This window comes from Excalfactoria chinensis, chromosome 1, assembly GCF_039878825.1.
Source record: "Excalfactoria chinensis isolate bCotChi1 chromosome 1, bCotChi1.hap2, whole genome shotgun sequence".
Taxonomy (NCBI): Eukaryota; Metazoa; Chordata; class Aves; order Galliformes; family Phasianidae; genus Excalfactoria; species Excalfactoria chinensis.
In genome coordinates, this window is record NC_092825.1 from 7,742,449 (window position 1) to 7,768,607 (window position 26,159).

The following is a 26,159-nucleotide window of genomic DNA, read 5'->3' on the forward strand; positions in this document are numbered from 1 at the left end:
GCACCATAGATAGAATATGTTTCAAGCTGGAGATTTGTAGAAATGAGCTATGAAGAAAGACTGTTGAGCATCTTCATTGCAAATCTTAACTTTCTCCCAGAGCACTACAAAGATACAATCACATTTCTTTCTTCACAGATTGTGTTATGGCTCCACCTGGCACAAAATACAGGGATTGCTTTGAGTTAAAAATCAGCAGTGAGCAGTTTATATGCAAAAATGTGTAATCAGATGGATTGTCAAGTTCTTACAATTACCTGTACTGCCACACTAAGACATCTAGGTGCCTCCATATTAAAAAGAGAAGCTTTCCTAGACTCAGATTAGAGATCTGGTGCTGGATGCAGGCAGCTGTGGAAAGGAATGCACACATAGCGGATCACAAGCATGACTGACCTTGCAACTAAGTGTTGCTTGGCTTACTCACCCAAAAAATGGAAGGGAGAAGTTTGAAGGTTACCAGGGAGACAGGTTTAAGAGTTGTTTTCAAGCAGTATATGTGAGAATCATGCTGCAATAAAGCACAAAATTACATATAAGCGAAAGAATCAGCTGAATTGATTAGGTGGTCAGTATGGGTCTAACAGAATTGGGAGCCAGCTCTAGCAGTAAGTGGAAGACTCTGGGGAAGTGTACAGGGGTTTTCTCAATGCAGCAGTATTCTGGACCCCAAAAGAGGATGAGACTACATTTTTCAAAACCATAGAAAAGGATGTTGCAGCTGTGAGTTTGCACAAGGGTTTCAGCTATGTGAATGAGTTGAAAAAGTCACTTCGAAGAAATAATGAGCTGTAGGAGTCATCTGGCATCTGGAGAATCTGCCTTTATTACAAGAAAAATAAATATGAGGTGTAGGATTCACAGTTTACTAGAAGCTGTGGCCTCTGATTACCGGCCCTATACAATGTCTAGAAAAAGGAGCACAGCTAAAGCACTTGCTAGTGGCTTTCTTCAACAGTTTCTCTGAGAATATTTCCCCGGAGAAATTAAGTGCTAGTCGAACATGGACTTCCTGCCCACAAGGCAGAAGCTCAGCCTCAGTACCAGAAGCACATACCCTTTTCCAATCACATCAGAGCAGGAATCTGGTAGCAGCATTTCTGCTTATGTTTCTCTTGCTAATTTTTGTACCTGATATTTATTTATTTATTTATTTATTTTCTATGCACAAATGAAATATTCTTTGATTTTCCTGAAGGAAATGCAGTGAACAGTGAATAGAACCCACACTTTAAATACTCGGGATTATCCCATGGAAGCCAGCGGAGGGCACTCTAGACTTGCTGTTGAAAGTCCTTTATATTGATAAGAGCAAAAATATTTTATTCAGCAGTTTGCAAATTTAACCTCACAGAGATATTTTTGTCTTGAACAGAAGAGCTACCTTGTGTGTTAGCTCATTCATTTCTCCTTTCAGTCCAGATTTGATTTCCTTGTCTTGTAAAATATCTGAAGTGATAATACTCCCATGAGTGAGGCAGGGATTGACGACGTGAAATTCTTTGCAGATGTACAAATCTCATCATGAGAAGCTTTTGGATTTATAGTGATGCTTTTGAAAAATGAAGTACAGGAGACCAAATGCTGCTTTTGATTGAGAAGAAGTACTGGGCAACCCGATATCCGGTTGATTTTACAAGTGTTCTCACAGAAAACCTGATTTCTAAAAGAATATAGATTCAGTCTGTAACTTACAAAGAAGACCAGATTTCTAAAGTGGTCTATACCAATAGCATCTGTTATAGTATTATATACAAATAGTTCCTATTTTTAAAAAGAAACAAAACAAAACAAAAAGAAGTTATTTTCCTGTATTATTAGATTGTTTCTGGCTGAATTTTGCTGTCTCAAATATGTGTTGAATAAAAAGGTTGATGTGCATCTTTGTGCATGGATGGATGTACTAATTGAATGTTAGTAATAAGGATATATTCTTATTACTGATGACAGTGGTGTGAATGTTAAAGAAACACTTGTAGGTGAAGAAACAGAAAAGACCTTGTATTTGCTCTTAAAAGCCATTTGGTGATAGAGTTAAAAAATTGCACATAGCTTTTAACTAGTTTGTGTTAATAGACTGGTAAGTACAATAAATAAAAAGTTATTAATATTTTATCCAACACCAAACATCTATTTTCTCATGCAATCTTCTTTTCCTTACTGTCTTATAAAAGCACTTCATCTCCCCTCTAACTTATAGTTTATGTTATCAAAATGTCTGACTGAGAAAGGAGAAAAACAAAAAACAAAAAAACTGCAGGATTTTTTTCTTCAAATCTTGTGTATATTGATCTATAGGCAGGTTCTGGTGTGGGAATAAAACTAACAGAAATGGAATGTACATAATTCTGAGTAGTAGGAGTAAAAACTGGTGAAATGAAACAAATTAGCAAATTGTAGGTAGTTTTGAATGGAGAATAGGTGGAAGCAGGATTAAGGGAAGTCAAGATGAAGGAGAAGCACTTTTGGAGAGCGATAAAAATTAACAGAGAAGTGAGTGGAGAAGTCTGGAAGAAAATGGCCCTTTGAAGAATCATGGAAGCACACACTAGAAGCAAATACTGAGCTTCCCAATGTGCTTTCATTGAGCTTGTTCAATTGTGAGTCAAATTTCCTTTCAACTTCTATATGCTACTAGACATATAGATAAAAAAAAACAAGTCTACACTGACCAAAGTCTTACTGTGTGGAAATCAACTAAACTTGCACTCTTATTTAAGCATCTAGAGAAGTGTCCTGCTTTTCAGGGTTTCTGAGATAAGGAGGTAGGAGATATGGTTTAATGGTTTTCTGTAGGTATGGTAAAGGGAGGACAGTTGGACTAGATGATCTTGTAGGTCCTTTTCAACCTTGTGATTCTATGATTCTGTGATTCTATGAGGAGCTGGATGGAGCTCTCAAGATTTCAAAATGAATAAACTGCTTTCCTGATACACACAGAGATACCTGCAGATTTGTTGTATTTCTTCCCTGCTATACTTCTCACCTTCTTGGTCTATTTCTTTCTTTCTTTCAGTGTCCAAGCAAAACCTATGATCCACTCATAAAATCTACCAGAGATTTTCCTGATGAAGTCATTAGCTTTATAAAGCGCCATCCCCTGATGTACAAATCTGTTTACCCGCTGACGGGAGGACCAGTGTTCACACGAATCAATGTGGACTATCGGCTGACTCAGATTGTGGTGGATCATGTCATGGCAGAGGATGGGCAATATGATGTTATTTTCCTGGGAACAGGTAGGAAAGGATTTCCATTATTGTTCTGCACAGATCCTGCTCTCTAAGGGCTCTTCTAGTCTAGCAGGTCCTGAATAAACCTGTTGATATTTTTCCTAAGCTTACAGCTTCAGAAAGCATTTAGATGCTCCTGCTTGTATGATGGGACTTCATAAAACTGTTAAATTAGATTAATTTGTAATCTCAAGACACTTATACTGAAATTAAGACTAAAATTAAGATTTTAATGGCTCACGGCCCCAAGGTGATAATCCACTTATGGGTCAGAATAGCTAGATTTTCTTACCCTCTGAGTTCTGTTCAGTACTGCTCTTTATGTTACATGGTGATCTGGCTCCAGTTCCCACTGGCAGCATATCAGTAGGCAATTAAAAGAAAAAAAGGAAAATAATAACCTTAATAACCTCAAGGATTAATGTCTGTTATCAGCAGTGACATGGTGCATCAGCATTAAATCTCTTCTGACACTGAAAAGCTAAGAAAGATTTCAGATGCAGCCTAAAGCAATGATTTTACTTAAATGTATTTAAGAATATTACTTTGCAACATGAGTAGCTCCAAAGTAAAGGACCACGATTGAACAGAGAGGGACTAAACTACTCTGTCAGGGAAGAGACATGACTTGCAGTTTGTCAGTGGATAATTGTGTACATATTTAGATTTTCTGATAGCTATGTGCTGTAAGGAAAAAAAGTTTGGTTTTAACATAATATTTAAATTTAAAATCAGTGAATGAATCATCTTATAGTATATACGATATGCTAAGAATTATTAGCATACCAATTCATAATACTTTTAAAATATAATCACTGGTCTTATTCCACTGAAATTTCATGTTCTTAATCCACAGTTTGAAGTTCCCTAAATGGTAATAGCTCTGATAAAGCATTTTGCACCATTACATCAAAATACTTCACTAATGAGGTCATTGCCATTATCCTTATCTCACAATAGATGAAACAGAGAGTTACATGGGGAGGAAAATGTTTGTCCTAGGGCAGCGAGTGAGCTACTGAATTGAGAAATGAAATCTTTGTTTGAGTCCTAGTCCAGAGCTTGGATTATACAGCATTTTTTTTCTGACCTATGAGCAAATTTGATATCAGAGTGTAGTTTGATAGCTATGGGTACTCTGAAGTGATCTGGGAAAAGGAGTGAATTGTCAGAGGGCACCACCTCTTACAAAATGTGGGCTATCCCACCTGCATCATCACATTCGCAAGCTCAGACAGAGCCTCTTTTGAAACATTTATGTATTTTAGCTCAACTCTCCTCTCAACTCTTATCTTCCAAAAGAAAGAGGTGTGAGAGTGCCGTACAATCCCCATAAGTCGGAGTTGGAAAAACACAGTTTTTCCATTAATTACATTACAATACATTTCCATTAATGCGGCCTCTACTCCCCATCTGCCTGGGAAAGTCAAGAATAAAATTTGCAGAAAATCTCTGCTTCTTTATGAATATCAGAAAAGATGGGTTTACTCATTAAAAAACATGAGATATTCCTTCTGTGATTGCCGAGATGCTTTCAGATGTTTTCTGTTCTCTGCTATTAAGTTTGTCGAAGCAATACAATTACATTTAGAGAACAGCAACCAAAATACTGACAAATTACCTGTCTCTACCCAGCACTGACAGTAGTTTTTCATATTGGAGGGTCCCAGTGTGTACCATGCAGTCACTAGATGGCACTCTGCGATATATAGATGCAGATTTAACAGCAGTGCCTTCCTTAAAAGTGACTTTTCTTTTCCAGGGACACAACATTTTGTTCCTTTTTATTCTCTAAATTTGTCTCATTGAAAAAAGGAATTCTAGACTTGAAGATAAAATTTCAAACATCATATAGACAGACTGAATGCAAATATATCAAATAATGCCTAGGATGTTTAGCAGCAGGTAAAAAGGAAACTTGCTATGTGTTTGAATGTATGCAACCATATTGTTGCAGAATTTAGGAAGGCAGTCAGTTCTGCACATGCAACCACACTGCTGGGCTTTGCATATACACAGGCATTGGCAATCACATACAAAACAAAACTATGTCTAATATATAAGGCAAACTGAAATAATTTTAACTTTGATTGGCAGTGTGATCTCCTATAGCTTGGAAAAACAAGAATGAAACTCTAATTCTTTGCATTACAGTGTATTATTTTCCATCATTTCAGTATTAGAGATAGTGCTTAGGATTAAGCTGTGCTGTGCCATTTCTACATTGACCATTACAGCACCCAGCTCACTTTCCTCAGCAGTTTTTAAGGTCTTGGTGTTGTTTTGAAAACTATTTCTGATTGAGGAGTTATGCTGATGAAAATTAATTCTATTAAGAATAAAACAGTTTTCTACTGATTTGATTGTAATTAAATTGGGTCAGATAGGTCACAATTCCAGGTAAAGCAAACATGCAGAAAATTCCAGCTGACATCACGAATGTGTATGCTTATGTATTTGTGTAGCAGCAGAGTTAGACCATCTATGCCAAGCACAACAATGCACAGTTGCATTGGCTCAGACATACTGTAAGCATATTATATGGAGCTATATAAAAAGCAACAGATGCATATAAAGGTAGATGCCATTTGAAGGCTGCATTGGTTTTCTCTTCCTCACAGTTTTTGATGTTTTTTATTTTGTGATCAAAGTTTACAAAATCAGTTTGTTTGTTTTACAAACATGTACAAGTTGGATAAAATCCTAGAATCATAGAATAACCTGAGTTGGAAGGATGTATAAGGATCATGGAGTCCAACTCTGAATATATGAGTCCAACTGTGAAATGAAGTAAATGAATTAGCTGAGACATAACAGTATGTTTCATATGGTGAATGTTGTGAATGTTTGTTTCAGACATAGGCACAGTACTGAAAGCTGTGAGTATCACCAAGGAGAAGTGGACTAAAGAGGAGGTTGTCCTGGAAGAACTACAGATATTCAAGGTAAGCATTAACAGACACTACATCAATTACTCAGGAGACTTAAAGGCTTAGAATGCCTTTATCTGTATGACTGTTTGCTCAGTGAAACTACTTTAAAATTCCAGAGGGACAACATGTCAGTGTTTAAATGCCTTGATATTCCCTAAGAAAGTCAATTGAAAAAATAACAAAATCAAAAGAACAGGATTTTTCAAACTCATAGAAAGTCTCAATTTTTCCGTCTCGTTCTACTTTGCAATCCTATTTTGAGCCTGAGCTATTTACTATTGTTTTATTTTTAATGGTGATATTCCCATTATCTGGGCTTTGGAATTATTCTTCACACAACTATAATTTAAAAACCAAGCAAGCAAGAGAACTCACAGATGTAGGGGGAAAAAAAAAAAAAATAAAAAAAAATAAAATAAACAACTTTAGGAGTTGAGAACTAAAAGAAAATAAATCAAACTAAGTTTTGATTATCAATGTGTTTTAATCCTTTGATGTGGGCTCACTCAGCATTTTTGACCATTTTGGTTTAGTTATTCTGGCTGAGTGATAGTGAAGAAAAGTCACTAGAGCCGTGCTAATGCCAATGACTTCTTCATAAAGAGAACTTCTGAAAAAACCCAAACTTCCTTTCTGCTGCGTAGGCATAATTTCTCATTGACCTCATTGCTTGCAGGGAAGCTTTCAGAGACGTATCATAACAGTAGAAAAATTGACGTGTGCCTTCCCAACAGATTTTCTTTTCCATTTGGAAATTTCTTCTTCGTTCTTTGTATTCTTACATTGCTTTGCATTGTCACTCCTATGTGCTTTACAAGGTCATTGTAAGAGTTTCTTACCATGATAAATAAATGAATTCGAGACTTAGAGACAGTGTTTTCCAACCACAAGGACACAGTCCTTAAAAAAATATTTTTACAATGCATTTTGATATGTTCTGAGTTTGGTAAAGTTTTGATTTAAATGATCTCCTTCTTGGAGAAGAAGGATGCCTTCTTCTAAATTTATTGGACACCAATTATAAATTTTGCTCTGGAAACACCAAGATTACTTAATGGAAGGCCAAGTAATCGGGAGATTCAGTATGCACAGCCATTTGCTGCATTTTTAAAACACAATGTCAAGGGCAAATGTACCATATATTAAAAAACAAAAGCAATAAACAAACAAAAGAAAAAAATAGAAAAAAAATCATTTTTTTCTATTCAGCAGACATTTCTCCATATTTTTATTGGTAACATTGACATTACCTCTATGTTTTTGAATCCAGAAAATTGAAGGGGAAGAGAGGCTGAAAAAGCATCACTTATTTCCTAGAACCACATTAATGTTAAACAGTAGGTGTAGATTAATCATCCTCTACTAGGAGATAGGTAATACTCTGAACTTTGTCCTGTTGTTACATCAGTAACAGACAGAAAATTCACTTTTGTAGAAGTTCAATGCATCCTGGTGCAGCAGATAGTTGTACATTGTGTAGATTGCAAACTCTATAAATTAAAGACAAAAAATCTATGGGAGGCATTCCTGAAGGCATGAATTTAATGAGTTTTGTTGTTTGATTTGTTTGTTATAGTTTTGCTTTAATATTTGTTTAAACCAAGTAAATTGATCTGCAATTTTAAATACCTTTCAGAAATGTGGAGTTCTGTTCTCATTTTATTAACAGTATGGAAGGTGTGAACTTATGAACTTTCCTAATTTGTTTTTTCAGCACCCTTCATTTATCTCAACAATGGAGATTTCTCAGAAGCAGGTAATCACAAAGCTGTTAAATTACTGCAGGATATATGGTACACCAAACAGTAAGCTTGTTTTTAGGTGTCCTTTGTTACTTATTGGTCAAACTTTCCATGGTTAGCTCTTAAAACTTATCTGGAAAAAAGGAGGCATGTTAGAACTTGTTTCCCTGCCTAATTCACATTTGCTTACAAACAGTAATTTGTGTACCCAAACTGGTAATTATTCATGGAAACAAATCTTTAGTCATATGGTTGTGGGATTTGTGAATGAACTCACTGCACATTTGTTTTCTGAGCACTAGAAATACTTGTCTCTTTACAATATAGCAATAAATTATTAGTAGAATTATTGTTGTTATTTTTATGTATTAGCAGTGAAGAGAGCTTAGGGCCTCATTCGACTTAACATTGTATGTGCAAAGCCTGCAAACAGACCCTCCTCTAAATTTGAATCGGGGTGGTCCCTCCTGGTGGGTCCAGTCCCAGCTGGAAAGCCCTATGGGAAAGGGCTTCAGGGCATCTCCAGGCTCTGAGATGACTCTGTAAGCTTGAGAGGCATCCACGGAGGTGGCTTCAGCAGTGTGCACCAAATATAGGAGGTATTCTGCCATGCAGGCACGCAGAGAACAGCTGGGTCCTGTCTTCCCTGAAAAAAAGGTGGCAAGCCAGCTGGAAGTATAGCATTGAGCCAGCTCTGGCTCAGCAGTAAGCACTTAGACCACCCTTGTCTCAATTAGCGATCTACTCACGCACTGGGAAGAGGTGAATAATGTTATCCCTGTACTACCTAAGCATCAGGAGCGGAAGATGATATTTTATTCACACAAAGTCATCTCTATTTATTGGATTGATAACATCATGGCTAGCCAGCCCCTTTATTTAAAACGTGTTTATAAGCCCCTCTCACCATGCACTGCTTCTGTGGTTTTATTTTTGACACAGCACAAAGCTAAAAGTGTAAGGGTGTTGAGTGCTGATATCTTTCCAAGACAGCAGTGCGTTTGCCATTAGGGTATGTTGGGGACTGCCCAGTTCATACTGAGCCCTGAGAAACTGTTTACAGTAAAGGTGGAATTCTCTCTGTTTTTTTAAAAATCTGGGGCAAGGCTGAAAGTGTGCAAGTGTGGCACTGAAGAAGAGCCAGGCTACTTGGAGAATGATCCTAATTCATTTGTTTTGCCTGATTTGCAGCAACAATTGTACATTGGTTCCAGGGATGGATTGGTTCAGCTCTCTCTGCACAGATGTCACACGTATGGGAAGGCTTGTGCAGACTGCTGCCTTGCCAGAGACCCATACTGTGCCTGGGATGGAAACTCCTGTTCCAGATACGCCCCCACTTCTAAAAGGTAAGAAAAAAGTACCACATGCTGTAAAAGATCTTATTTCTTGCAGGAATTGTAGGGGTTTGCAATAAGAATGTACCACTTTTTGTAATTTTTTTTTTCTTTTTTTCCTTTTGTCTACTTTAACCCGCCATGTCATTAGCCTTAAAATTTGATCAAACTCTGGCCATGTTTCTCATTTTCTGCTCAAAAAGATGAGAAAACAACATAGCATTGTTTAAGTGTGTGTGGCAGTGACTTGACTTCTTCAGCTAGGATAATAAATCCAACACTTTCCTTTTTTATGCTGAATGCTTTAATGCATGAGATTCTCAGGTCGAGTACCAAGTTGTGACAGTGGAAGAGAGACATGAGAAACTCTCTTAAACTTTTGCTTTTTGCACAGTGAACAACTGTATTTATAAAGCAGTTTGCCATACTATAGTATTCCAGAGTAATCAGTAATGAAGTGTAGTTAGCTCACTAAAAAAAATGCATTTAGCTCCGTGATCTAAACAAACTTTTCCTAACTGATTTAACTAACTCTGATAAAGCAGCTCACTCTCTTAAACTGTATTTATGGTCTGAGCCATGAGAGGGAGACAGAGATTTAAGCAGTGCGACTGGGCCATGCCAGAAGCAGCTTTTCCACAGTGACAGAAGCAGTATCTAAACTTTCTGTCCACATCATCTGGGGCAGCAGCATGGATCTGCATGGAGGAAGAGCATGCTGCAGGCTCTGGTGGTGAAGTACCTAAGCTGTTGGTTCAGGTTGGGATGTGCCTGCTGGAATTTTGGTCTCATTTAGCCAGAGTTTTGAGCTGGCTGATTGTCCACAGCCTCTTCATTCCTCTTTGCATGGAGCCTTCCTGACAGTAATTCTTGTAGCGAGGGTCAGAGGTTGCAGGCTGAGCTCAGGCTCTGGAACAAGATTTTCTTCCTCAGGGGCTGCAGCACTGGAACCTAAGCAATTAGACAGAGCATTGAAGTTAATGAGTCATGGGTTATTGTGTCATGGTGTCAAGGAACTTTATGTGTTTTCCCTTGAAGCCAAAGCAAACTAAATTCAGAAAAGCATAAATGAAAGGAGAAAAGCAAGTGTTCAGGCTCACTGCAAAGTTAGTCACACGTGAGGCTTGCTGAAGCCTGAGGTGGGCTGGGACACAGAGATTGATGGTACACACTTTTCAACAGATGTTCATTTGGTGGGTAGGCAAAAAGTCTGTGACTCCCAAACAAGGGATGTGTGGCCAGCTTTGGGAATCCTCCAGTAGATCAGTTGGATATTTTTCTTCCACTGAGCAGCCTTTGCTTCCATCATGCCTACAGTTTTTACTACAGCTCGGCCTTGGGAAGCCATTCTCCTGCTGAGGCACCACTCTATAGATGTGAGGTCCTTCTTCAGTGTCACTGTGAGAAAGGGAGTTCCTCCCAGAGTCTCCAATTGTTCTACTGAAAAATTAAAAACTTGTGTTTGTATCTCTTCGGAGATAAATGCAATCATCTACAGATGACAAGTTGTGTTTTTGTTTTTGTTTTTTTTTTAATATTATTACACAAAATTGCAGTGAGTTCAAGTAAGACACAGATATTACTGAGCAAGTTTAGTATGAAATGGTCTCAAATCTTTGATTTAAGCTCTTTTTCAATCCATACGGATGAAAGACAGTCAGATTTAGCTTTTTATTTATTTATTTATTTATTTATTGTTACCAAAGTAAAGTATAAGTTTTCTACCCTCATTTAAGTGGTTGATTTACTGGCCAGTATCACCTTGAGCTGATCCTGGGCTCATGTTTTATTATTATCTGCTGAAGCTTAGATCTTTTTCATGGCATAGAGCATAAAAGATTTTTCCAGAGATTTACAATACTGTCCACCCACCAGGACACCTGTATCTGGAGCAGACTGTTAGAGCAAGTTTAACTAGACTCTTAAAGCAGGTTTTTCTCTCACTTTATGGCACATTATTTATTCTAGGAAGACTTTTTTCTCTCTCTCTCTTTTTTTTTTTTTTTTTTTTTTTTTTTTCCCACCCTTTCCCCTCCCAGTGGTTTTCCCAAATCACAGGCCCTTTCTCTTGATGTCAATTGTACAAATCTCTCTAGGCCACATGCTGCTTTGAGGGTGAAGCTGGTTTTAGTTAAGACTGTAATTGGCAGCAGTAGGGTGGGAGCAATGTGCCTTCACATCTGCTGAACTCCTCTGCATTTTGCTGTTGAATTCCAGCAATTATGCCTGAAGTGTTACAAGTTTTCATGCTTTTCCCATAGGAGAGCCAGAAGGCAAGATGTCAAATATGGAGACCCTGTCGCACAATGCTGGGATGTGGAAGACAGTGAGTATTTTGGACCATTAAAATAGCTGTCTTTACTGTGCTTCAGATACATTTCTCAACCCACACTTAAACTCCCAGAGCCAGGCTAGTTAGGGGAGAGCCATATCAGGTCAGCACCCATGGATCCCACATGGGCCACCATCTCCAGCATCCAACAAGGGGAAGAAAAATATTGCACACATCACCCCAAGCAGCCACTAGCATCTCTGTTAGTAGAGAAATAGGGGAGACAATCTCATGGGGAAACGCTCAGGTATGACAGCACAATACACTATCTTTTCCTATTTGCCCACATGGATGCAAGTTCCAAGACCCATCTCTGGCTGCCAAAGCAGCCACTTCCTCTCTCCATGGCTTCTTAAGTACTCCTGTTATTAACAAGAGCATACACTCCCTCCTGTCAGCTCCCCCCTCCTATTCCCACACCCTCTTCGGATGCCAAGGAGTCTGGCTTGCTCCTTTGGCAGCTGCAGCAGTTCCCTTGCAGTGTGCACTGTCAGTATGAAATCCTGAGGTTATGCAGCGATCTCTGCGGCAGCATAAAATAAATGAAAAGCATTCAAAACCAAGTTTGGGTTTGTCTGGAGCTCACACAGTCAGTTATTAATGTGAACAACCCAGTCAAAATAGTATTGATAGTATCATTGTGCTCAAATTTTGATCTGGGAAAAGCCACCACTTTCTATTGATCTCTGGTGACTTTCATGCTGCGGTGGTACTGGATGCCTGCCGTAGATCTCGGCATGAGCCCCTGCAGAAATCAGAGCTGCTCACCACAGGATCAAAGCCTAAAGCTGCTGCACAGTATAGAGGACTCTGACTGTACATATGTACATGCAGACATAGTAAAAGAGTCAGGGTAAAGTCTCATTTCTATTAAAGTAAATGGCAAAACTCCTGTTCATTCCCCAAAGGCCAGAATTTCTCTACTTTCTGCTTTACAAGTAGATGTTAGTAGGAAAGGCTGACAATGTCACAGTTTCCTGGAAGGATAGCTAGATACTGGAAGAGTCAGTTTTCCTATACAATGCAAAATGTCTTCACATGGAAATTGGTAATAATCTTTTGCCAGGATATAGCAAACCCAACAGAAATTTTACCCAGCTGAGGACAACCCTTGTGTGCCATAAAACCATAAGGTTGACCTGTGCCACTTCAGGTTCTTGGCTTATTTATGCTATTTGTGATAATTAACATAATGGCCCCAAAACCTACTTAAATTCAGTTCTCCACTGTGTAAGATTCTGTCCCAGAGACTGCATTGGCTGCATGAAATTATTTGGCTCTACAGAAATCTCTGTGGCACGGTGAAATGAAATAAAAGCATTTAATGCAGTGAGCTTGAATTTCTGTAGCTTTCATACATGTTTGTACTATATAGAAAAAAGAAATCAATCCAAAACTGTATCCATTTTATTGTTGAGATAACTTTTGATTTAGGAGACGTCACTGCTTTCACCTTCCTCTGTGTTATTTGCAGGGTGTAATAAACAGCTTTTGTCTGATGATAAGGCAGATAAGGCATGAACAAGGAAAGAGATACGGACTTGCAGAGATTAGAAATGCTCAGGTCTACCAACTGCCAAGAAAGAATGCAGATATGCTTGTGTACTTCAGTGTTTGGTCTGAAACATGTTGACATGGAATTTCAAATTATTCTGAAGAGAGGCAAACTTGACTTTAACCCTGCAACTCCTTTAAAGTGTTTAATAGGAACAAACCAAACCTTACAGTCTACCTCTAGCATTTTCTCCATCTCTCTCAGGTTTACTAGTTGCATTACATAAAGGAAAAATACAGGTCAGATTTTAAATTCCTCAAATGTGAAAGCCTCCACTTTAAAATGGAGCAAGCTCACGATATAGGTTTTATTGACCTCCTTAAAAAACAGTTGCACTGGAGGAAGGTTAGCAGCTGCCTCTAAATCCTCATAGTTATAGTTTAAGCTAAAAGTTAAGTTTCCTTTTGCTTTTTTATAATTCACTCACTCTTATAGCATCTGTTCTGAATCAGGCTATTTTCCCATTGCTTTAAAAACCAGGTCAGGGTTAATCTCCTGTACCATGTTTGCTTTCCAGGCATTAGTCATGAAACTGCTGATGAAAAGGTGATTTTTGGCATTGAATTTAATTCAACATTTCTGGAATGTATTCCTAAGTCCCAGCAAGCCTCTATTAGGTGGTATATTCAACGCTCTGGAGAAGAGCATCGAGAAGAGGTAAGTTATAGTCATCAAGGCAAGTTTCCTCTATAGAGAATTCAGCTGAGCATTGAAAGGCAGGAGTTACTAGAATTAGCCAGTGTTTTACTTTTCCTTGCCTCACCTTAGGTATCACATAGCATTCTGGTATCACCATTTGGGGCATGCAGTGGGGAAGAGAAAAGCCATTTGCACTGGATAATAAGCAGATCTAGATACTTATTTTGACTTACATGCTCATTTTATGAAAGAAAGAAAAGAAACAAAAGAGAGAAAGAAAACAAAAAAGAGTATTTAGGCTTTTTGCAGAGGTAAAAAACGACCCTGAAAGCACTAAAAATAAATAAAGCCATTTTGTTCAGTAATTAGCTCAACTACTTCCACAGGTAAAACTATGTGCAAAGCTCTCTGCTTTAATTAAATCTCTATTCCATTTAGTGTCTGTCTGCTTTCTCTTATCGTGTTAAGCACTGCAGCTAAGAATTTCCTTGTATGGATTGCTGTCTCCCCTGAGAAGGGATAGGTTGTGCAGTTAAGAGCTTTTTTGTTTTTGTTTTTTTTCTTGTTAGTTGAGTGTGAGGATGTTTCTGGAATGGTATTCTTTGTCGAAGCAGAGATGTGAAGTTAAAAATCTGAACCTTCCACCCAAAGTAGAAAACAGTGAGATTTGTGATGGTCCTTAACTCCCACGAGAGGCAGTTTTGTGGTCCTTACTTGTGGAGAAGCCCTGGAAAAACCTCCAGTTCTCTCCTTCACTCTTTGGACAATGTCCAACAGATTCTTTTCTGAACTAATGACAAAGGGGCCCTCCTACTTGTCCAAAAGGTCAACAGACTGGGACTGGTCTGGACTGGGTTTGAGTGAATTTCAAACCTCAGGAGTCCTCACAGCCTTTCTCATACATGAATGGTTTTGTGACTGAGGCCAAATACTGCTGTGATTGCAACCATGGCAACGGGGAAGGAGATGGGAAAAGAACTGCCCTTTCAAATGATCTTCTCTCGGGTATCAGACACGCTTTTCTGTTAAATGTTCATCTGAGACAAAATTAGTTTAAATGAGGGGAACTATCAAGCACACAACCAGTCTTCCACTCTTAGTGATAACTTGTCCTATGATGTTTTCTGAGTGTAGAAAGTTGGGGACGTGCAAGCGAGGGCAGGTTCTCATGGGAGCATCCCCTCTGGGTGACTTGACGCCATCATCCCTAAGCATTGCCCATAGCATGGAAGGAGGTCTCTAGAGAGGAGGCCACCTCAAAGTGAAGACTCCAATCTGGCCCAGATTGCAAGTGTGGAGATTTAAGGCACATCTGATTTGCCTCCATGTGAGACACAAAACACAAGGCTCTGTGTTGATTATGATGCAGCAGTGCTTTCAATTTACACCCTTTCTATTACTCGTGCTTTGGATTGGCAAGGACTCTTTACTGGGAGTAAACATCTCATTAATTTACAGACACATGCCTCCCTCCCACTAAATGCACTGAATATCAAAGGAAGGAGATTTCTGGTTTGAAATGCCATCTCTAACCGCCATTACTCTCCACACTTGGAAAGAAATTGTGGTCTTTTGATCAGCAGGCCAACCTCACTCAGCCACAGATGGTTGAAGTGAAAACCCAGCTAGAAGTGTATCAGCCTTTAAAGACCTATGGGCATTCATGGTTTGTGCTTTAATTGATTTACCTTTAAGTGTTTTGTACAGAAGACTCAGTGCTCTATTTCCCTAAGGCAGACATTTGCAAATGAAATTACATATTTGATCAGAGAAATGACTAAAGCATTTGCCTAATTCTAACCATGTGTTGAAGACTCATTTTTAAATGCATTTAAGGAGGTACTTCATATATATGTTTATATTAATGTTATTATGAACAGTAACTTACGTTGATTTGTGGAGATTATATCAAGTTTTTGAAGTAATTTATTGCATCTATAATGAGTCCTCAGAGCTACAAACTTTGCTTGAAAAAGTCTCTGTGAAGAATGTAATATTTCTATATCACAAGAAGTATTTTCAAGATGTAAAAGCCTCTTACAAAGGTCTGCTTCTGACTTTTACCCATGTCAATTTAGGAAATAAATAAATAAATAAATAAAAATCAGTTGATTGTCTCCTAAATCACAGGGTCAGGTATGCACCTTAAAGTCAGGAAGCTGAGTTCTTGTTATCTTTGTCTTTTGTGTGACTGTAGAGCAAACTTAGGTCAAAATGACTTTTGAACAAGTTGTAGCAGGCTATGAGCCTGTATCACATAGCTTACTTTAAGGCTGTATCATGTTTTGCCACTATTCCTACTTCTAAAATGTTCGTTGTGAACAGTGCTTGTACCCCCACTTCCCATATTTCTCCAAATACTGCTAAGTCAGACAGTGAAATTCCAATGTTGCAGAAGTGCCCAGCTTGCCAAGGATGTGACCTAGAGAGGGAGTATGGGAATGTGTGCATATGTGTGATGGCATTTGGTTCTCCAGCAAGCACACAGCATACATCTTTGCACATTAGCAGCCTTCCACAGCAATGTTTACTGGGTTTGCTCAGTGTAAACAGTCTGACATCTGTTTGTATGAGAAAAGTAAAGCTTTGCTAAAAGGCTAGATTAACCTTTGAGGCAAATTTAGAAGAAAATTTGAAGAAGAAATCTGCAGACAGATTTTCTACATTATAAATGCTAACAGTAGGCAAATAGCTTCTTACCACATATTGTCCCTAAAGCCATAGCAGTGTTTCTGTGATCAAGCTTTGATAAAATAAAAGTTGGAGCACATGTTCCGGAACTCCTTGGAGTGGTTTTGTTAGTTTATTTATTTATTTCTTTTTGGCAGTCTTTGAAGACTACAGCTTGCATAAATGCATAAGTACACACTGACAATTACAGGATCAGATCATTTAAAGACAGTATACAGCTATTACTTTTGCTCAATTTTTGCCAGAGAATTCCTATTCTTATTTTCGAGTGCTTAGTTGCAGTCTACCAAGAACTAAAACTATCCCTGAGAAAACTCACCTTGTATACTTCAAATCATCACATTGAGATGTTTCATTTTTAGAAGATAAAGAAAAAATAGTTGATTATTTATTTATTTATTTTAAGTAAAGCTATTCATATGCGAATGTAATGTTTGCAAATGCAGATACCTGAAGTTGAATTCTTAATTTCAGAGATGGGTGTCTAAATAAAAGACCTAATCTGTAGAAATGCTAAGAAATCTCCTGTTGGAAGCTGTAAGAGCATTTGCAGGTTAAAATGTTAAACCCTCTTTAATTTGGGCATCTTTAAATTAAGATTTTCAGTTTTTCTAATTTGAAATCTATCTTATCAGTGGAAATGAGCTCACTGGTATTAGAACTTAATTTGGGAACTTCCTGGAAAATTCAAAGATAGGCATAATAATGTACTTTCTTTACAAAATACCTCAGTTTGACTGAAATAACATATGTGACAGCACCAGGGTAGTCATATTTAATGTGTAGCTTGATCTTTGCTCAGCCAATGCCTCGCCATAACTTTTCCCATTACCATTATATTTTCTGCTCTCTATCCCTTCCTGCAGCAGATTTCTCAAATAACACTGTGCACTATTTCAGTGTGTGTCTTAGCAGTGTAACTTATTGTGATGACGATACCATGCTTTGCAAATGACTCAGTGCACCTGGAACTTAGGTTACGGATTTTTAGTTCCAGGGCTGTAACTGCAATGTCTCAGCAAGTCTTTAAGCCTTACTTTGCAAATAGACAGCTACGCACTACCCCTGACATGTACTACAGCTTCCTGAGGGAAAAGGGCAAAATCCAGACTAGATGGGAAGCAATGGGCCCAGCAGGATGTCTCTGACATTTCACCCTGTGGGTCATGGTTCAGAGTGTGACTTCCAGGCACAGCAACCTGTGGGGAGGGACAGGATCTCCTGTGGTATAGGAGCTGTCACCAGGTCATTTTGCTGCCAGTGGGAGTACATTTCCCTGTAGTTTGGGGCTGTTTTAAGGTCAGGAGTCAAATATCTAGTGCTTTTGTGTTTAGTGCTGCTCACGCAATTGATCACGTTTGTTCCTGTGCTTCCAAGGTTAGTCACTGAGATGAAGGAGAGAGTTTTGGCAACTGGAGTTCATAAAAAAAAAAAAAAAAAAAAAAAAAAAAAAAAAAAAAAGTGGGAATGTTATTTCTTCATAATGTCTTAAAGTGCTGTAGTTTCCTGAAGCATAAACTCTGATATTTATTTATTTTTCCTGGAATTCCTATGTATTAGGTATATAATAGGTGTCAGGACTGGAAAAAAACAAGTGCATGACTCCCTGCAAAGCCATTAGATTTGGTGCCCTGTGGCTCTGGAAACTATTAGACCTCCTGTTTTAGGCTGGCCTTCACTCCAAGCCTCCTGGGGCTCCAGGCCTGCCAAGCTGCCATGCTTCCACGCAGGGGACAGAACAAACCATATGGTCTGAAGTGACAGAATAGACATGGATTGCTTTTAGCTCTCTCTTTCCTCCTCTTTTCGTAATTAGGGATGAAAATAAACTCATGAAAAGGCAGAAAACACTTCCAGCTTCTTCAGCAGTTCTTACTCTTTCCTGTATCCCTATCCCACCACCTGGGCAGTGTTTTTCCGGACAGACCCAGCTTAACAACCATCAGATGTTTTGGTAGGTACATAAATGTGACCCCACCCTTGGACAAGACATTTAGTGGGGCACAGAGTATGTGTCAGCTACCCATTGAAGAAATATTTCCATTCCACATTTTAGCCAGACTAAGCTATTTTTTCAGGTTACTCAGGATCTGTGTCCTGTTCAGTTGACCTTAGTGGGTGTACATTGGTGAATGAGACATAAGTTTCCATATCTTTGTGTGGCTGGGGATTTTTGCATCATGATGATAGTGAGTTTCATGGTGGCAAATATCTGCTCATCAGCATCTTATAGTAAAAGGCCGTAGATTCATTGCCAGCCTTAAAACCTAGAAGTTAAACAATAGCTGAGTAAGAAGAGAACAGGCAACAAGATTTGAGTTACCAGTAGTACCCTCTGTCAGAGGAATAAATTTCGGTGTTTGTGTAGCAGACACATACTTAGGCCCTCGGTTGATAAGAAACAGATCAAGAGAGAGAGAAAATAAATATATTCAGTAGCCTATAACTCTCAAACTTTCTCATACCTTGAAATTCTTAATTAAGACTAATATTTTTGACAGTTTCCTAAGGTGGAAAAAAAAAAAATGTTACTCTGAACTTCTATATAAAGTGATATTACTGCTTTGATTTGAATATACTGAGGAATAAGAGTTTAAAAATTAGTCTTAGAATGAGAAGTTAGCATCATCTTGAGAATAATAGAACTCATGTTTCTACCTTGTCATTGCATCAACACTCTCACCATTTTTCCTGTGGCTTCTAAATAAATAAAAAGAGATGTTTAAAAAAAAATAAAAATAAAAATAAAAAATAAAAATAAAAATAAAAATAAAAATAAAAAACAGCCATGTTGAAATTACGTGATTAGTTTACCAGGAAAAGAGAAAGAAAGTTACATGAAATAAAGATTCCAGCAAAAACAGTGATTGTTATTTCCAGTCAAATGGTGAGGATGAGGAAGACAATAGAAAAAGTCAAATGTGAATTCTCAGCAGGTGTTCCTTACTTTCCTTTCTCCTCCTCTCAATTAGTTCAGGAATTGCTGCTAACCCATGATTAGACCAGCTTCACCTCGAACATTTTTTTACATGGTGATTAATGAGGGAAGGTGGGCTTTGAAGCCACTTTCTTCTCCCGGACAGGTGCAGTGTTTTAACTGTGAAGGAGTTGACATGTGAATTATTTGTAAAGAGGGAGCTATCTAAACACATCATTAGCAAAGGACAAAAGGCAATGACCTAAACTGGTGCCACAGCACTTTCAAATCCTTGGTTGTTTTTCAACTTACTGATTGTTTAAAGATTTGCCATCATTATTGGCTATGCCTGTTTTTCCTCTACTGTTAAATCAGGTTGTGAAAATTGAGTATTTGATTTACATGGAAATATTTTTCCTTTTTCAAATGTTGCAAATATATATATAGCATATGCTATACTTTATTTAGTTTGATTTTAAGAAAACTGTTTACCATATACAATTTGCCATTAAAAAACAGTTAAAAAACTGCTCAGAAAATCCAATAAGAAAAGGAAATTAATAGCAATCAATCGCTTCATTTTTGTGGTTTACAACTGGTTCCCTATTGAACAAAACTATTTATCTCCTGTTTAATTTTTATTGTATGCTCAAATTTAAGCATGTCAGCAAGCTTTTATGAACAAAGCCTTTGTGCTTCTGAATTGTTAAATCCTGCTTATAAATATTTAAGGAGAGCTATTGATTATAACATATATGGGGGGAAAAATGAATCTAGAGTTGACCAAAATAAAATGATATATTTTATCTAACTAGTTTTTCACCCTTCTCAAAATTTAATAAATTATGTTTTACATCTACAGTTCAGAAATCAAAGAGCACATTAAGCATTCAAGCAAAAGGTTAAAGATCTACTACCAAGTAATGAAATGCCAGGTGTTTATGAAACTCCAGAGCCCTTTGGGGGAGAAAGTAGAGAGGAAAGACAGGAAGAGTTCTGAACCTATGAGTAAAACAACATAAACAGAATACCAAAAAGAGGAGTGAGAGGGAAAACAATTATAAAGTGTTGCTCAATATGTGTGAAATCAGAGCCCTAATTTCATCCTACCAGGGGATAAGAAAGGAATGAACAATGAAGGCCCAGAGAAGGTGACAGTCACCATAAATCAATATCCAAGGTTAACATAGGACACTGTGTAAGAATGCTGTTCATTAAAAACAGGATTCCTGATGGGCTGGGATTAAGGGACACAACCAATTCAGACTCTCTTAGCTTTCTCTGCAGTATCCCAATACAGAGGGGGACAACTCCATCAGTTAACACGTTTATAACTTGAAAGGGACGGCTGCTACACAAATGGTAAACAGTTACGAGTAGCAGGGTACTGTACCTGGGGGTCCAGTCATGTTTTCAAGTCTAGGTCTACCACTATTCTGCCTTCCTTTCACTTCAAATAGGCAAAGCACTATGGAGGGCTCTTTGGCCTGGCGCCCAGCCAGCCAAAAGAGCCAGCTGGAGCACTTCCAAGTGTAGGAGGTGCACAGCTGTCAAGGCACTCTAGACTACAATACTGGCAGAGCCAGGACAGGCAGATGCTACTGCTGCAATTGCATTGAGCTCAAAGAGATCTGTCCTGTTTTCACTCAGACAGTGTGGGAAGGAGTTCTTTGCATAGAGCTTTATGAAACCTAAATGTCTTCCAGTTATCTTCACTTTTCCACCTTTTTCTTTAAATTCCTCAAGTTGAGATCTGTAGGTTTTTCCACTGTTGATAAAAAGTCTGGGGAAAAAAAAGTGGGGCTTCCTTGCATATTTCAACATCCAATCCAATCAATTCCTCCTGGCTGCTGCTTCTACTTCTCTTTCTGGAGTATAGCACCACAAAGACACCTGCCCTAGACATATTTCTGCCTACAGCTACTTATCCTTTAGTTCATTTATGCCTTTTATGCTCCTGCTTTTACTGTAACTGTAAGGAGGGTACATTTACTTGGGATGAATGTCACCATCTGATGAAACTGAAGTCTTTGCTCTATACTGTAGCTTCTCCAGGTGGAAAAGTGTTCTTGTTTGTCTCCCTAATATCTTCTATGTCTGCTCATCTGTCTTGACCATGATTTCTCTGCTTGAAACTCAGTATAGTAAATGAAAAAATGGCTTGTGCTCATTCAGCACCTGTTGTCAGAAAATAATCTGTTTTCCACGAATTTGCAGAAATTAGCATGATTCCACCCTACTGGTGCCAGTAGATATGATTATGTCCAATTTACAAACAAAGGATGTAAAGCTCACAGTAGACCCAACACCATCAGCTGGTGGCAGGGGCCAAACAATACTTGGCCACAGAAGCAGGCAGTGAGAGCTTTGTTCTGATACTGGCTTTCATAGTGTTTGATTTCTTCTCTCTGATTCAATCAGATCAGAAGTGCTGCACAGTCCTATATCTGCCTTCCTAACTAACATATCTACCTCCTACCTACCTAACTAAACTAAAGGTTACTGAAGACAGTTGTAGCTGATACAGGCTTGCAAGGAAAATTCTTACCATGTGGATGTCTCATTTAGATACATGTGCATTACTTTTTCTGCCTATCTTGAAATGGTCTCTTAAAGTCTTTAATTCTTCCAGAGTTCTTATAATAGAATATTAGAAAATAGAAAAGCAAAAAGCCCTGGGAGGTCATCTCAGCCTTCTCTTTGCTCTGAAAGACCCTGTTATGAAAAAGTACCACTGAGTTAGAATCATAACAGATGGAGAATCATATGTATAAATACATTTTTTTCCCGTGGTGTAGAGAAGAGAATCATGTGCAGATTTTTTACATAAAGAAACAGTGTGTAGCTTACCCACTGTGAATAAATCTAATTTAGTCATCTTTATGCCTCCATGATCTTCATCCTCTGAAGTTTGCTGGAGGGTCAGATGTGCGCTCTGGGAAATTTTCCAGATCCTGTGTTGGTTCTTTCTGCCCCCACCCTGCTTTTTAAATCCAGTACTCAGCCTTATGGAGTTTTTCTACATTACTACAATAGCATTGGCAGTGCCGAGGCTGTGCCCAGGGCCCTGGTTATGCTTCAGGCTGGGTAAGTGGCACCTTTGGTGCGGTTGTGGGCTGCAGCCTCTGTGCGGCAGCAGCACATCGAGTGGAGAAAGCTCTGGTGGAACACAATCCTTTTCAAAGATGTTGGACACTGGGAGTTACTTAGAGCTCTGCTTTCAGCCGCTGCCTCTGATACTAATCTTCATGTGATCTTTGGCAAAGCACTTATCTTCTGTGTTCCCCAGCTGCAAAAATACTTTGGTGCCCAGTGCCCCATCCTGTTTTTCATGTTATTTATTTTATTTCACTACTTTAGCCTAGTTCAGAGTTAGGTTATTTTAGAAATCATTTTCAGATCACAAATATGTCACTTTACTTACACTGTTGTTATTACTGTAAGGTGCAGTCTTTTTTTTTTTTTTTTTTTTTTCCCTGCAAGTTCTTCTTCATGGATCTTAACATCAAAACATCATCAAAAAAGAATTGCACTGGGTTGTAGTTATCTAAACTCAGTGCGAACTTTTAATCACATCTCAGTGAGTCAAAGACAGGATTGACTTCCTTTTATAAATCCCAGCTGATGAAGATAAAAATCATAGAATCAGAGATTCAGACTCACAGAATCACTTAAATGACCTTTAAAGGTCATCAAGTCCATCTCCCTTGCAATGAACAGGGACATCTACAGCTGAATTGAGTTGATCAGGAAATCAGAGCATTTCACTTTAAAAATCAGCAATGGCAGTTATTTTCAGTGCAATAGCATCTCAGATTATTCCAGGTATACAAGAACTCTCCTATACTGGGAGATACCTGCTCTCTTCCATGGAGAATACAGCCTATCTATTGCATTCTGGTGTTATGAGTGCTACTGTCTGTCCTTTCAGCTGTATAGCATTTATCTTTTAATATTGCATGCTGAAATGTCACTGATGCAGGTGAGATACTAAGTAGCATGAACTCAGAAACTGAAGGATCTCATGGTGAGATGGGTGTGCTGTGTACCAACCCTACCTTGCCTCCACTTTGGTATCGCACTGAATGTGTGTTCTGTGTTTGCTGATGAAACTAACGTATCATACTTTCCTCTGTCCAACCCCACAGCTGAAGGCAGATGAAAGGATCATCAAAACAGAGCATGGGCTGCTGATTCGCAGCTTGCAAAGGAGGGATGCAGGAGCCTATTTCTGCAAAGCCCAGGAACACACCTTCATCCACACCATTGTGAAGCTGAATTTAAATGTAATTGAGAATGGGCAAATGGAAAGCACCCAGAAAACTGAGGATGAGGAGAGTCGGGTGAGGGATTTGCTGACAGAGTCCCGGCTGAGGTACAAGGACTATATCCAGCTTGTTAGCAGCCCCAGCTTTAGCCTGGATGAGTACTGTGAACAGATGTGGCATCGGGAGAAACGGCGACAGCGAAACAAAGGTGGTGCCAAATGGAAGCATGTGCAGGAGATGAAAAAAAAGCGAAACCGAAGGCATCATGAGCCAGCCAGGCCACCATCCACATAGTTTGCAAACACTATTTAAAGAAAGGACACTTCCCATGAAAAAAAAAAAAAAAAAAAAAAAATACTGTGTTTTGGTTTTGTGCATCTTGCCTATGAATTAGTACTGCTTCTTATTGAAATCAGATAACTCATCATTGCTATTAATCTGTACATGACTGTACAATGGGGTTTGATACCTTATTAGAGTACCACTCACCAGGCAGTAATTCCAAATGCGTTCATTAAAAAGAAAAGATGTACACTTTTAGCTAATTTCTGAATAGCCTGAGGCTACGTGAGCTGTGTTCTCTATTTTCTGCATAATTTTCACATAGGATTTAGTATCCACGTTCCCATGTTAATATCTGCTGCCATGTTCCACCCCAGACATGGCTCCATTTCAGGAGAGTGCAGATGTATTCATAGTTCTTTGGCATCTTTCTTAATAAGAAGCATGGTAGAAATGTGTGACAGATCTGCAAAATACCCACTAATTTGCCCATTGGGCTTGTATACAGGCACATGGGTGGGGTTTGCTAGCAGACAGAGGCTCAGCAAAAAAATCAAATTAAGTATTGGCTTAGGGACAATGATTTTTCCCATTAAAAAAGAAAAAAAAAAAAAAAAAAGAAAGAAAAAATGAAAAAAAAGTAATGAAAGCCTAATCATAGTTTAAGAGAGGGAAATTATCGAGCCTTATTCATTTGAGTTTGATATCCATCAGTTTGCAGTCCATCTGCTGAAATGAAATATTGCCTCTAATTGAAACTGCCATTGAGATGCTTGGGAGTAAATTTCTTAAGTGATGTGTGGGAGGTATGTGCACAAATCCTATTTAGCAAATAATAGGATTCCTGCCTGTACCTCTCTCATCTCTCTAAGTGTTGTTCACTGGCTGTTTCTCTGGCCCTTTGCTAGCCTCATTTTATGCAAAGGAAAAGAAAAATAAAAGACAACATGAATGCTAAAACAAAAGACGATGAGGGAAGATATTTAGTAGCTGAGACCAGTGCTCTTGACACAGAGCTGACATTCCTCAGATATGCGTATTCTTTGGGATTTTCTCCCAGAGGTCTTATGTATTTTTAGGTTGAAAATTTGCCTTGTTGGAATTGATACTTTTATTATAAATAAATAAAACAAGAGATGTCCATGTGTAAATAAAACTTGTAAGTTAGAAATGTGCTATGTACTATGATTCCATTTGTAAAGTGTTCCTTGTGCCTCAGTTGGCATTTTGGTTGTAAGTGTAAATCTTTTCATATCATAAACAAGAAACCCTGTCCTTATTCTTGTCTATTTGACATCATCATGGTTTCACTGAATTTATTCCTGATATGCAGCAACAAACACAAACACAAAATCAGGCCTACTGTCTCTTCTCGTAAGACACAGCCCCCTCCCTCCTCTTCCAGCTAACCCCCTCCATTTTGCCTTTCATGCCTTTTTGAGTGTGAAATGACAAATTAACTACTTCTTCACTTGCAAGAGAGCTTTGATGGATACCAAAATGACAGCCTTTACTCATTTCTCATGCATTCTGCAGACCTGGAGAGCAAAATCTGTGGGAAACCCATGTAATTGGTGTGCACCTCATTAAGGTGAGAACTAAGAATGATGCCCCAGGACGTTGTAGATTCTCCTTTATCCATGCTGGTGTTTGCATGAACGTTCAGTCCCAGGTTGAAAACTGTGTGTATACCATTTTCATCACTGTTCACATCCTTTCTGTTGAAAATCAGACATGACAATGTGTGCATCAGACTTCAGAAAGGAATCTCAGCTTACCCATGCTTCCTGTAAAGCCTGAAAGTTGCATTTGCATGTGTTATATAAAAGCTGGCGATACTGTATGTCATTAATTTTAGATGCATTTTTTATTATTATTTATTTAATAGGAGAGGGTATATGAGTTAATTAGGAGATATTAGATAGCACACGTACAGTGCTTTGATAGTGTAAAGCGCTGAGTGCTAATATTATAAAACATGCCTGTGGGGAGGAGGGAATTTCTCATCTCAAGACTTTTAATTAGCAGAGAGACTGATGCTGAATACACTACCCAGGAGTACACTACTTTGATCACCTGCCCAGAACTTTTTTCTGCCACTGTTGCAGCACAGGAGGCTCGTCATTTTGAGCACTTTGATTTTAAGGCTAATTAAGACTATTTAAAGGAGTTTTGGGGGGCTATAAAACTACTAAATGTGAAGCACCCTGTGACTGGGACACTCAAATAT

At 38.4% G+C, this 26,159-nt stretch overlaps 1 protein-coding gene across 1 annotated transcript in view; it reads left to right on the forward strand.

The window, feature by feature from the left end:
• SEMA3D (semaphorin 3D) overlaps positions 1-25,201 on the forward strand; it is a 141,048-nt gene extending 115,847 nt beyond the window's left edge. The window contains exons 12-18 of the mRNA XM_072336696.1: positions 3,017-3,239; positions 6,090-6,178; positions 7,881-7,922; positions 9,100-9,257; positions 11,507-11,571; positions 13,650-13,789; positions 23,528-25,201. Coding sequence (XP_072192797.1) covers positions 3,017-3,239; positions 6,090-6,178; positions 7,881-7,922; positions 9,100-9,257; positions 11,507-11,571; positions 13,650-13,789; positions 23,528-23,941 — 1,131 coding nt within the window. The 3' untranslated portion in view covers positions 23,942-25,201. The remainder of the gene's footprint in view (positions 1-3,016; positions 3,240-6,089; positions 6,179-7,880; positions 7,923-9,099; positions 9,258-11,506; positions 11,572-13,649; positions 13,790-23,527) is intronic.
• Positions 25,202-26,159: the final 958 nt, after the last annotated feature.